Source organism: Phascolarctos cinereus, unplaced genomic scaffold (genome assembly GCF_003287225.1).
Source record: "Phascolarctos cinereus isolate Bilbo 61053 unplaced genomic scaffold, phaCin_HiC Scaffold_3;HRSCAF=262, whole genome shotgun sequence".
NCBI classification, from domain to species: Eukaryota; Metazoa; Chordata; class Mammalia; order Diprotodontia; family Phascolarctidae; genus Phascolarctos; species Phascolarctos cinereus.
The window spans coordinates 94,574,082-94,587,434 of record NW_027555736.1 but is presented as its reverse complement, the minus strand read 5'-3'; the positions used below and the strand labels follow the sequence as shown (position 1 = coordinate 94,587,434).

The following is a 13,353-nucleotide window of genomic DNA, read 5'->3' as shown; positions in this document are numbered from 1 at the left end:
GTATGTTGAAATACCCTAATGTGAGGACATGTGTTGAAGAGGGGAGAAAAATTGTAAGCCATGTTCCTGATTCATTGAGGAAGGAAGGGGACTGATTTGAAAATCTGTAGAAAACAACTATCAGGACTTTGAAAAGAAAATATGAATAGCATGAATTTCAAGATTGGAGAAGTTTCTGAGTGATGGAGATAGTAGTAAAACCTGGAAGTAGCAATGGGGAACAAGAAGAATCCCAATATCCTTATCTTGACCAGTGAGCTGAGGGGAATGAGTGAAGGTAAAGTCAGTAATGGAAAGGGTAGCCAGGGAGGCTTTATCTTCAGTGGGGAGCATGGTTTTAGTAACAGCTATATATATAGCATCTCTGGAAATCTATTGTTAAATAGAGGAATGTTTGTTTCAAGGAAAAACTTGGATTCTGTATAAGTACTATACCATTTCCCAAAGGCAATCTTACCTGTGATTCAATGCTATGCTTCGATTCTGTGTCTACCTCATTGTCCATGAATAGTGTCTATTTGAAATGCATATATTGATGGCTCTATGGATAGTCCATCTAATTCTATATCATAGTTTTCTTCCTCTGTTCTTGTTCTCTTTCCCTGTCTGCCTTTCTCTCTGCCTCTGCCTCTCCCTCTCAATTCATCAGCTTCTATGAATTTCTCTGACAAAGACTTGAAATTTAAATCCCTTCAACAGTGATGAGACATGTACGGAGAAAAATAAATACTAAAAGTTGACACCAAATACCAGAAACCAATACTAGATGCTGAAGGAATCAAGATATTTTTATTTAATAAAACAAGAATATGTGTGTATATTTTGAGGAAGTACAAGAAGTTTGTATAAGATCATGGAAAAATCTGTTATTCTTCTGATTGGATGAAATTTCCTTTTGTCTTCAGGTTTCATTTATATTGCTTTGTCAAGATTGATGTGATTCCATTGTCTAGTACTATTTCTACTTGTTGGACAAGGATCTCACATTTAGAGTACCAAGAGCTAAATGAATTTGTGGTCTGTCCACTTTTCTACCATATTGTTGCCATCACTGACAAAAGGAGACTACTTTTTCTTTTCTTTTTTCTTTTTTCTTTTTTATAATTTGTCATGCTGAAATAATTCATCAGCAAACACACAGACTGCTACTGAAAATTTTCTCAATTGTTCTTAGGTAGACTGGTGCTTAGAAAGTAGATGTAGTTTTTTTTAACCCCCTCTCACCTTGGATTATACTCAAAATATTTCCAGCATGGCAGAACTCATGTGTGATCCGCTTGCATAATCTATGACCTGGGTTCACCTCTATGCTATAATGAGGCATAAGTATTAATGTGTGTAGTTACTCAGATATGGTATATTTCTCTCTCTCTCTCTCTCTCTCTCTCTCTCTCTCTCTCTCTCACTCTCTCACTCTCTCACACATTCTCTCTTCCTCTCCCTCTTTTCTTTCTATCTTTCTATCTATCTATCTATCTATCTATCTATCTATCTATCTATCTATCTATGTGTAGGGTAAAATAGCCTTCCATTCCTATATCACCTTTCACCTCTGAGCACACTTAAAGGACCTACATTAAAATTAATTTGTAAGTATGTATTAAATATCTACAATGTCTTAAGCATTGCTGTAGGGTTATCAGGTCATGATATAGGGATTTTAATTTTAATTAATTTGTTGGTAATATGAATCACCATTCATACCTACCAGATTAGCATGACAGAAGCAATATTATGGTTCTGGAAGATGGCTTATAGCAAAAAGATAAGCATTTAAAGTTTGACTTGCATAGATGATTAAATTTTATGTTCCTTATTTTTAGTCAGCAAATCAAAATCAGGAATAATGAAAATTATACAATAAAATTATTAAAATATAGTAAATGCTTCAGTGCCAAATTTTGTAGTCCAATGGAAAAATAGAACATAGCATATTGAAGGGTTTTCTGTAGAAGCCAAAATTGCTTTAAGTACATTTGGCATTAATGTCATTTAAGCTGACCCTGGCTTTTTGTTTTCTCTCCTGCCTGTAGTTGTCATCTGTTAGCTTCTGAATGTTGAATATGGGTGTTTATAGGAGGTGACAATTCACTGTGGCTGTCATCTGATGACACTAGTGAACAGTCTACCCCTTGGCGGCTTTAGCATTCATCATCTATAACACAAGCCTAAATTAAAAAACAAAAACAAAAACAAAATATTTGTCTTTTGGCTATTCACTCTTTCACACAGAGAGACACTGTGTAATGTAATACAGAGACATTTTTTTTGGTAGCATCTAGGTAGTATAGAATTCTGTAAGTGCTTCCAAAAGCTCAGAATTTATTCTCATTCACCCACAGAATTATAAAAGCTATGCCCATTTGAAATCTTTCATCAGGTCTTATTTCAATTAGTCTTTCAGAGGCAATTGCTGGCACAGTGGATAGAGTATTGGACTGGAATTAAACATGTTTTTCTTGTAGTTGGTTTTGTTATTTCAGTTCCATCCAACTTTTTGTGGCGCCATTTTGAGATTTTCTTGGTAAAGATACTGGAGTTGTTTGCCATTTTCTTCTCTAGCTCATTGTACAGCTAAACAATGTGAGGCAAACAAAGGTGACTTGCTCACAGTCACATAGCTATTAGGTGTGTAACACCACACTAAAAATAAGGTTTTCCTGACCCAGGTCCAGCACTGAATCCACTGAGCCACGTAGCTGCCTCCTAGGAGTTAGAAATGCCGGAGTTCAAATACAGCCTCAGACATTTAATAGCTGTGTGACCCTGGCATGTCATTTAACCTTTGTTTCAGTTTTCTCAATTTTAAAATGTGAATAATAATAGTACCTACCTCCCAAGGTTGTTATGAGGATCACATGAGATGATATTTATAAGAATGTCTTAGCCCAGTGACTGACACATAATAGGTACTATATAGCTGCTTATTCTCTTTCCATCCCCCTAATATTTTAAATGGTAGGCCTGAGCAACTATAAAAAATGTTTGTATTGTATCTGAAAGTATCCTGATATCTTTTTAGTAGTTTGTCCATTTCTACTAAAATAAGTCAATTCATTCTAAAGTCATCTAAAATAAACTGACAAATATAAATGCCAAACACTTAAATTGAAACAGAGAGCTCACTCATTTCATTTGGTAATGAATACCTACAAGTTTTGGGGGGCTTTTACTTCTGAAAAAAGGCCCAGGATGAAAATAGGAATTATCTACATTTAAAAGAGTTCAGAGTGATAATATAGTACCATGAATAAGCTGAAAAAATGCAACAATGTTTATGGAAAGTATTTATAAATAATTTATTTGAAGATTGCCATATTGGAAAGAGCTCTAAATTATGAGGACTTAATTGTGGCCTTTATTCCAACTATCTCTGTGGCCTTTGAGCAATCATTAAGGTGTCCAAACTTATTTTTTTCATCTATAATATTAGTATAAAATCAGCTAACTCATCTATGTGGATAAAACTTGATAATATGGAAATGCTTTAAAAACATAAAATGCACCTACAATGAATTAATGTACCTATTTTTCTACATCGTCTCCAACATTTCTTATTTTCTTCCATGTTTTAATGAGCTCATATTCTAATAAGGGAGACAGCATGTATATAATTAGGTGTAAGATGGTATCTCAATTGTTTTCACTTGTATTTCTTTAATTAGTAGTGATTTAGAACATTTTTATGTGACTATTGATAGCTTTGATTTCTTCTTCTGAAAACTGCCTGTTCATATTATATCAATTGGGGAATGACTTGTATTCTTATAAATTTGGTCATTTCCCTAGGTATTTGAGCCATTAGGCCTTTATCAGAGACACTTGGTGTATTTTTCCCCCAGCTTTCTTCTTTCCTTCTAATAGTGTCTGCATTGGTTCTGTTTGTAGAAAACCTTTTTAATTTAATACAACCAAAAATAACTATTAGACATCTCGTAATGTTCTCTGTCTCTTGTTTGGTCACAAATTCATCCCTTATCCATACATTTGACAGGAAAATTATTTCGTGCTCTTCTATTTGTCCATGGTGTCACCCTTTATGTCTAAATCATGTACCCATTATGACTTTATTTTCGTGTATGGTATGGCATGTTGGTCTATATCTAGTTTCCAAACTTTTTAAATTTTCCCTGCAGTTTTTGTCAAATGATGAGTTTTTATCCCCAAAGCTTAGATCTCTGAGTTTCTCAAATACTATATGACTATGGTCATTCACTACAATATGTTGTGTATCTATTCAATTCTACTGCTCCTCCACTCTATTTCTTAGCCAGTACCAGATTGTTTTGATGATTATCACTTTGTAATACAGTTTCAGATCTGGTAGGCCACCTTCCTTCATGTTTTTTTTTTCATTATTTCCCTAGATATTGTTGACCTTTTGTTCTTTCATATGAATTTTATTATTATGCTTTTCTTGAGTCTTGTATTTGAAAATCAAAATTTCTTGTCAACTCTGGTCTTTTCACCAGGAATTCTTGAAAGTCCTGTGTTTCATTGAATGTTCATTTCCCCTGACCCTGAAGAATTATACTCTTTCCCTGGCTAGATGACCTTTGATTGTAATTCTAGCTCCGTTGCCTTATAGAATATCATATCCTAAACTCTCTGATATTTAATGTAGAAGCTACTAAATCTTGTGTAATCTTGACTGTGGCTCCACAATTTTTGAATTATTTTTTCTGGCTGCTTGAAGTATTTTGTCCATGGCCTGGAAACTCTGGACTTTGGCTAGACTATTCCTGGGAGTTTTCATTTTGGGACCTCTTTTAGGAGGTTATTGGTAGATTCTTTCAATTTCTATTTTGCTGTTTCATTCTAGGATATTAGGACAGTTTTTCTGAATAATTTATTGAAAAATATCAGTAGGCTCTTTTTTTAAAATCAGGCTTTTATCTAGTCTGATAATTCTTGAATTATCTCTCCCTGATCTACTTTCTAGGAGAGCTGTTTTTCCAATGAGATATTTCAAATTTTCCTCTACTTTTTTTCATTCTTTTGATTTTGTTTGATTGTTTCTTGATGTCTCAGTAATTAGCTTCCACTTGCCTAAGTCTGATATTTAAGGAATTATTTTCTTCAATGAATTTTTGCACCTCCTTTTCAATTTGGCCAATTCTATTTTTTAAAGGAGTTGTTTCCCTCAGTGAATATTTACATATCTTTTCCCATTTTTGTACTTTTTAAAAACCAAGCTGTTGTCTCTTTGTTCATGATTCTTTTGCATCATTTTCATTTCTTTTCTCAACTTGTCATCTGTGTCTCTTATTTTATGTTTTTTAAATCAGAAATTCCTTTTGGGCTTGACACCAATTTTCATTTTTATTTGAGACGTGTTCTGTAGTTGTTTTGACATAGTTGTCCTCTTCTGAGTATGTATTTTGATCTTCCCTGTTACCGTAGTAACTTTCCATGGTCAGATTACTTTTTTTTTGTTTTTTACTCATTTTTTTCCAGCCTATTTATTAGCTTTTAATTTCATGCTAAAGTTGGGCTCTGCTCCTGGAAAAGAGAGGGCACTGTCCCAAACTTCAGGGTTTTCATGCTGTTTTCAATGCTAAATCTTGGGACCTCTAAATTTTCAGTTCTTCTAAGGTAGTAGGACCTAAATGGAGGTGTGTTCACTGCTTTCCTGGACCATGCTGTGGTCTGTGAGTTACCACATGCACTCTTTTCTGCTCTGGACCTGAGACCAGGATACCTGGTCCTCTGTGACTACGACTCTAGTGTACTAGTGCTCCTCGTCATCATGGGACTATGAACATGGTCTGTGAACCAGATCCTTGTTTGGTCAATGAAACAGAATACCTGCAAAATGTCCCCTGTAATCTCTTTATGACCAGTTTTCTGCCCCTCTTAACATCTGTGGGCAGAGAGAACAGGGAGCTGCTGCTGATGATTCAGTTGCCCCCAAGGCCTACATTGGCTTACTGCAACAGGCCTTGCTGGCTGCCCAGGTGGAATGTGCTCCACTCTTACCTCAGTGAGGCAGACCTTTTCTCTTGATATTCTAAGTTGTCGTGGACTGGAAAGTTATTTCACCCCATCCTTTTGTTGGTTCTGCCACTCCAAAATTTACTTTGAGGCATTATTTTAAAGTTATTTAGAAAGGAATGTAGGAGAGCTCAGGCAAATTTCTGCCTTATTCCATCATCTTCACTCCGCTCTCTATTTATAGCAGAACACTTTACAAATATATCTAATTTTATCCTCACAACAACTCTAGTAGGCAGGTGCTATTATTATCCCTATTTTACAGATGAAAAAGCTGAGGCAGAAAACTTAAATGACTTTTGCATGGAAGCATAAGCAGTAAATGACCCCAATTGCCTAAAAGCAAAATAATAATAATAATAATAATGATAATAATAATAATAATAATAATAATAAATGTTCTTAGTGGTGACCTAAGTCATGAAGAAGGGACATTCTATTTAAGAATCCAGGTATATAATTGTTGTATTAAGATTTCATGTAAAATGTATTTTTTTCAAGTTTTGATTATAAAAAGGAATTGATGAGTCATGTGTAATAAAATCATTTGAGTAGATGAGACATTGACATACTATTAGCTATCATATTGAAGAAAGTAATAGTGAGTATTAAACACTTGCCTGATTCTCCTACCTAAACTCTCTTTTGGATCATTTGAGGGTCTTAAAACAACATTTTATTCTTTGGAGTATCATATTATGTATGATGTGTACATTTCTTCTTCATGCAAGAATTAATGGGCATGATAGTTGTTGCACTTAAAATATATTTGTTAGTTGAAAATTATTCCCATGCTTTTAAATGGGATTTTATTATTTATGTTTTGAAATATCTCAGGAAAGTATCCTAAGATATTAGATGGAGAAAATAATTATATCAGTCTTTTACAGGGTTTATTTCATCCATTATAAGTTTTGAATGAATCTGTTATTCATTTGTTCTTATTTATGTGAAAAAAATCTCATTGACTCATCAATGTTTGATGGTGAAGGATGTACAAAGAGTACAGACTATATAATTATTTGCAAATGTTTTATGAAGATCCACATATGATTAGCAGTATGCAAATTAATACCCTAATAATCTGATACAAATGAACTTCCTATTATAAAACCAAGTGTTTTAAAAATAGTGCCAATTTTAGAGTATCTTAGAAACCTAAAGGGAAAGGACAGATTTACTAAATTTTATACTTGCTTTTATTTTGATTTACAGATTGCGTTTTCACAGCACAATACTATCATGGATCTTGTGCAATTCTTTGTCACCTTCTTCAGGTAAATTGCTTTTGCTGACTTTTGACTTGTTAAGCCTGCATTGTGATTTATGTCCTGTCAATATTTTATGTCATTTAGAAATTCTTTAAGCTTAAAATATCATGCTTCATACCTTGAAAGCATTTATTCACTTAAGTGCACACCTCATTGAGCAGAGGAAATCTTAAACTCTAAGTTGCCTTGTCTTATAGAAGATCTTACTGTTCTATAATATAACGAGAAATAGTTTGGGTTTTTTTTGTGGAAAAGAGTTTGCAGAAATATGGGTTCTTTAGCTTAGGTAGTTTGTAGGCATCTAAATTAGATGATTTCAAACTGCATATATTTCAAGGACTATGAGTAGACACACCTAAGTTAATTCAAATTAATTTATTTCAAATGTTTATAGAATTCCTACTGTGCTAGACCTTATTAGAAACAGAAAAGAAATTATTTTATATAATCTCTACCCTCAAGAAGTTTATGATGTAGACATGCTAAATGTGTTGTTACATGAGAGATAGGAGAATCGTGGAATTTTAGAACTGAAAAGGACCTAAGGGGTCATGTAGTCCAGCTGATGCATGAAATGTGTCAGTTATATAACACAACTGAAAATTGCTTATCCAGACTTTGGGTTAAGACTTCCAGCAAGGGGGACCAACCACCTCCATAGGCAGCCTACTCTGTGTTTGGGACCAAATTTCTCCCTTCCTCTCAACAACTTCTACTCATTGTTCCTAGTTTTTCTGTCTCAGGCCAAACAGGAAAATATCAAGTGGTTCTTAGAGGTAGGTGACAGCTCTTCTTGAGGACAAGTCTCATGTTGACCCTAAGTCTAAGTCTTCTTTCATCCTCACAAAGTTTTCTTAAGATGAGAGGTTTGATCAGTAGAAGACAAGACTTTCTCTCTCTCTCTCTCTCTCTCTCTCTCTCTCTCTCTCTCTCTCTCTCTCTCTCTCATTCTCCATACATACACACAAACACATTCTTTCTTTTATTCAACAACACCGCCAAAATGCATTAAACATCTACTCTGTATAGTGTGATATGGTGGATAAAGAGAGTCAGGAAGATTTGTGTTCATATTTTACCTTTGGTACATACTGGCTGGGTGACCCTAGGCAAGTCTCTCAATGTCCCAGTCAACTGTTTAAGACTATAAATTAGTTTGAAGGCATTGATTTGCATCAGTAAAGGAAGTTCTTCACTGGATGCTCACTATACCAATTAAATCAGTGGCTCAGTATATATATATATATATATATACACACACACATACATATATACATATGTATATATATATATAATGTATATATATATACACACATACATATATACATGTGTATATATATATAATGTGTATATATATACACACATACATATATACATGTGTATATATATAACATGTATATACTATATATTATATATACATATATATGCATGTGTGTGTCTGTGTATGTGTGCATGTATGTACATACATAATCATGGGATCATAGGATTTCATCCTAGAAAAGACTCTTTAAAGATCATCAAGTCCATTTCAATTTTATAGATGAGGAAATGGAGTCAAAGAGAAGTTGTTACTTGCTGAGAGTTACACAGCTAATAAATATCTGAGGCCCTGACTTAACTCATGTCCCTCCAACTTCAAGTCCAACAGTATACCAGATAAATACCCATTCCCTACCTTTAAGAACTTAAAATCTAGTAAGGGGTGATGAAACATAAACACAGATAATTATAATACAAAATAATAGTAACTCATTTATATAAACTTTATAGCTTTCAAAGTATTTTCCTCACAACAGCCCTACTAAGTGTTACTGCAAGTATTTTATCCCTATTTTGTAGATTAACAAAAAAAAGTTCAAGGTGACAGTTTTTGACAGTTTTTGTAAAGTCTATATTTGAAGTTAGATTTTCTTATGCTATGTTGTCATTCATTACTGCCACATGGGATTCACATACAAGCATTTTAATCATACTGTCTCCATTATATTCCTTTTCCATGGTACACATTCTACTAAGGAAAACAATACTTAAGAGAACAAAATAGCATTACATTAAAATAGTGCAAAGTTTTAATTATATTTAAATTTTTTCTTCTAAAAAGATTCAATTGTAGAAATGATCCAAAACATTGGACATTTTGTACCTTTGTTATTCTGAATAGAAATGAACCCTTTAAAGCTATTAGCTGAGTTACAATATGTTTGTGGATACTAATAGAAGTTACAATTGAATGAATATTCTTAATGTATAAAAATAGAACTATTCTTTGATGCAAAATAATGTTGGATTGAACAATTCTGAAAAGTTCAGGTATCTTATAAAAATTCACAAAGCTGAATATATATGCATATTCCATAAATATGTTTAGGCTTCCCCCTTTGAGTTTTAAAAATTGTTAGCTCCTTTAAATTCAATAGCTATTTTATTTAGTAAAAGAAATTTGGTGTTAATGTGCACCTTGTCTTAATGATGGTTCTGTTTATTTAGACTGTCATTAGATATGGAGTGAAGTAAAATGTTCTAATTGTTGTGCAGGACAAAATATGTTTGATAGGTGTTTTTGTCATTTAAATTTCTTAAAGCAATGAAATGTAAATTGTTTTAAATCTGTTTTATTGTTGAGGAATAAAATGCCCAGAATATTTTAAAGTTTATTTTCTATGCCACATCACTAAGTTAGAAAGTTTTTAAGGTAGAAAAATATGCTGAAACAAAGTTAAATTAACTATAAAATTTTAGATACCCAAAATGATTTGAACAAAGTTTACTCAAATATTTCAATGATAATTACTGTTGTGCTGGTACTTTGTAAGAGTTAACCATTAGGCAGTTCTCTTACCTTTTAGTCCCTGGGCATCAAGATATACAGTAATAGTCATCGTTCTTTCAGGTCAATAATATATGTTATCAACATTGTTTCTAGTATTATAGACTCTATTGTTATAAGTGGGAAAGGTGAGTATGAAAGCTTTCCAAAAAACTGTGGTTACAGGGTGATCAGCCATAGAGGAGGGTAATTTCCCTGGCAAAAATTGCCCTATACCACGAGTGTCCCTAGCAATTAACTTGTTGAGAGAAATCTTTGTTTGAAGAACGTACACAAACACTCTTGCAAAATTTTATACTCATCTCTGAGCTGGCCTAGATTTAAGGTCTCTGGTGAATCACTTTTCCTAAGTATCAGTGTCTTAGTCTATAAAATGATGGAACTGAAATAATCTCTCTGATCCCATACAAATCTAAAGATTCTAGAATTATTTGATATATCATAGAAGAGTTGAACATTGAGAAGTAATATAATAAAACCTCATAAATTTGAATCCAAAGAGTAGGTGAATCTGAGTTATCAAAAAGCCTCAATTTTTAAGAACTTTTTATTTTTTCATTTGTTTTTAATTTATGGAATAAAACAATAATTTCCAAAATATAGTGCAATAAAAAGATGATTGTACATAAAACCACAAATATGCAATGCACAACTTGTTATTTCTTTTAAATATACAAAATTATCTGTAAATTTGTTTTTTTTTCTTTTTTCTTCCTTCCCCACCTCCTGCCCTAGAAATGGCTGTCATTAGACACTAATAAGTACACACACACACACACACACACACAACACACACATGCATTCTACTATTTATCAGTTCTTTTTCTGGAGGGAGACTGCATCTTTCTTCATGTCTTTTGTAGTTAATTTGGGTATTTATAATAGACAAAATAACATTCATTCAAAGATCTTAAAACTATATTGTGGTTATATGTACGATGTTCTCTTGGATCTATTGATTTTGCTCTTCATTATTTCACGCAAATCTTTCCATGTTTTTTTAAAATCATTGAGCTCATCATTTTTTATAGCACAGTAGTATTCCATTACAATCACATACCACAACTTTTTCAGCCATTCCCCAATTGATGGGCACCTCTGCAATTTCCAGTTCTTTTCCACCACAAAGAGAGTTGCTATAAACATTTTAGAACATATAGGTTCTTTTCCTTTTCCCCTAATCATCTTTGGAAATAAACCAAGTAATAGTAGATAAAAGAGCATATGTAGTTTAATAACTCTTAGGGCAAAATTCCAGATTGCTTTCCAAAATGGTTGGATCATTTTAAAATTCCACCAACAATGAATTAGCATCTCAATTTTTCCACATCCTCTCCAACATTCATCACTTGGCCCTTCCTTTATACTTTTTTTCATTATTTCTCTTCATATTCTTGACTTTTTGGTTTTTTCCAAATTAATTTTGTTATTTTTTCTAATTCAGTAAAATAATTTTTTTTAATTTAATTTAGAAGGCATTGAACATATAAATTAGTTGGGGTAAAATTGTCATTTTTTAAATTATATTATCCCTGTCTACCCTTGAACAATTAAGATCTCTCCAATTATTTAAATCTGATTTTATTTGTATAAAATTTTTCTCATCATTTCATTTACATCATTCCTGGGTTTGTTTTGGCAGGTGTACTTTCAGGCATTTTATATGTTCTAGAGTTGTTTTAAATGGGGTATTTCTACTGTCTCTTCTTGCAGAGTTTTATTTGTAATATGTAGAAATACTGATGATTTATGTTGATTCATATCCTGCTTCTTTGCTAAAATTATTGTTTCAACTAACTGTCTAGTTGAGTGTTTCAGATTTTTCAAGAATATCATCATATTATCGCAAAAATAAATAGCTTTATCATCTCAATTTTTGAATATTTTCAAAATTAAATGCTTTTTATTACTTTCAATACAGTCTGTAACTCTAACTAGGTTAATAGTGTATTACCTCATAGATGTGCTTAGGTCATCTGCTTTGATTACCACATTAGAAAGATGCATAATTGCCATAGAAAATGTATATTAATGGGTGTTTCTAAGATACTTGATACGTGAAAAGTTTTTTTTTTCCTTTCAGTTATTTGAAGCATCATCCACTTCACTCCTCAATCTTACTTTCAGTAATAATTTTCACTATCTATGAAGTCTCCTCATGAAATGTTACCTTTAGCCCAGTTCCTGTTTCATCATTAATAGGATTAAAATATTGAATTCATTTAATAATTCAATAGCAAATAATTGGATTAAACTTATTGAATTAATAGGATTTTGGTTTAGAACTTTTTCTAATACTATAATTTCTTTACTGCAAGATTATTTGCCTATATCTCAGTGAAAAAGAGTTCAAATATTTGATAAAAGTGACATTACTCAGATTACTTGAATTATATTCTGTTTACTGGCTAAATTAATCTGCCTTTAATGCTCTATTTTTTCTACCTTCATGTTGTATAGGAATCAGTTCAATCAGTCTCCTAAAACATTCTGAGTCCAAAGAAACATACCTGCATCAGTGAATTTAACTGAAAGGAATCTAGAATGATCTAGTTAAATCCCATCATTTTTGGGGTGAGGGGGGAATGAAGAAATGGAATTTCAAAGAATTGAAATAACTTAATGAAATGACACAATTAGCAAGTAATATTTAAAGACATCTTCAGATCTAACTTTTTTTTATTATGTCCCAATCCTTCCTTCCATGTGCAAGAGAAATAATAAATCAAAATAGTAATTTAATGAAAAAGTAAAATATATTTCCTGATGTGTCATATGGGGGAAAATAGAAAGAAAGTAGAAAGGGTTATACTTTTGGAGTAAGATAAGACAAAACAACAACCAAGAGAATAATAGTAATCAGAAGGTTACAAGAATTAGGGGCAAAAAAAGTTGAATCTTTATATGAAAATGTCTGCTAACTTGTTGTAGGATTAAAATATACAAAAATCTGAGTTATAAAAATGTTTATATATATATATGTATATATGTGTGTATATGTTACATATACATACACACACATATATACATACACATATATACACATATACATACACGTGTGTGTATGTGTGTGTGTGTGTGTGTATGTGTGTGTATACACACACATCTCAGGTCCTCCTGACTCCAGGGCCAGTGCTTTATCCACTGTGCCACACAGCTGCCTTTAAAAATGTTAAATCTTAAAGAAGCATAAAATAAATTGAATCTGATTGAAATTCTTCACCTTTGACACACAATATTCCAGGGAATGTGAACAATATT

The 13,353-nt window shown here is 32.4% G+C and overlaps 1 protein-coding gene across 1 annotated transcript in view; it reads left to right on the top strand.

Moving 5' to 3' along the window:
- The window catches only part of ATRNL1 (attractin like 1), a 1,198,805-nt gene that overhangs the window by 633,852 nt on the left and 551,600 nt on the right, over window positions 1-13,353 (top strand). The window contains 1 exon segment of the mRNA XM_020988143.2: window positions 7,210-7,271. Within this exon segment, the coding sequence (XP_020843802.1) occupies window positions 7,210-7,271 (62 nt within the window).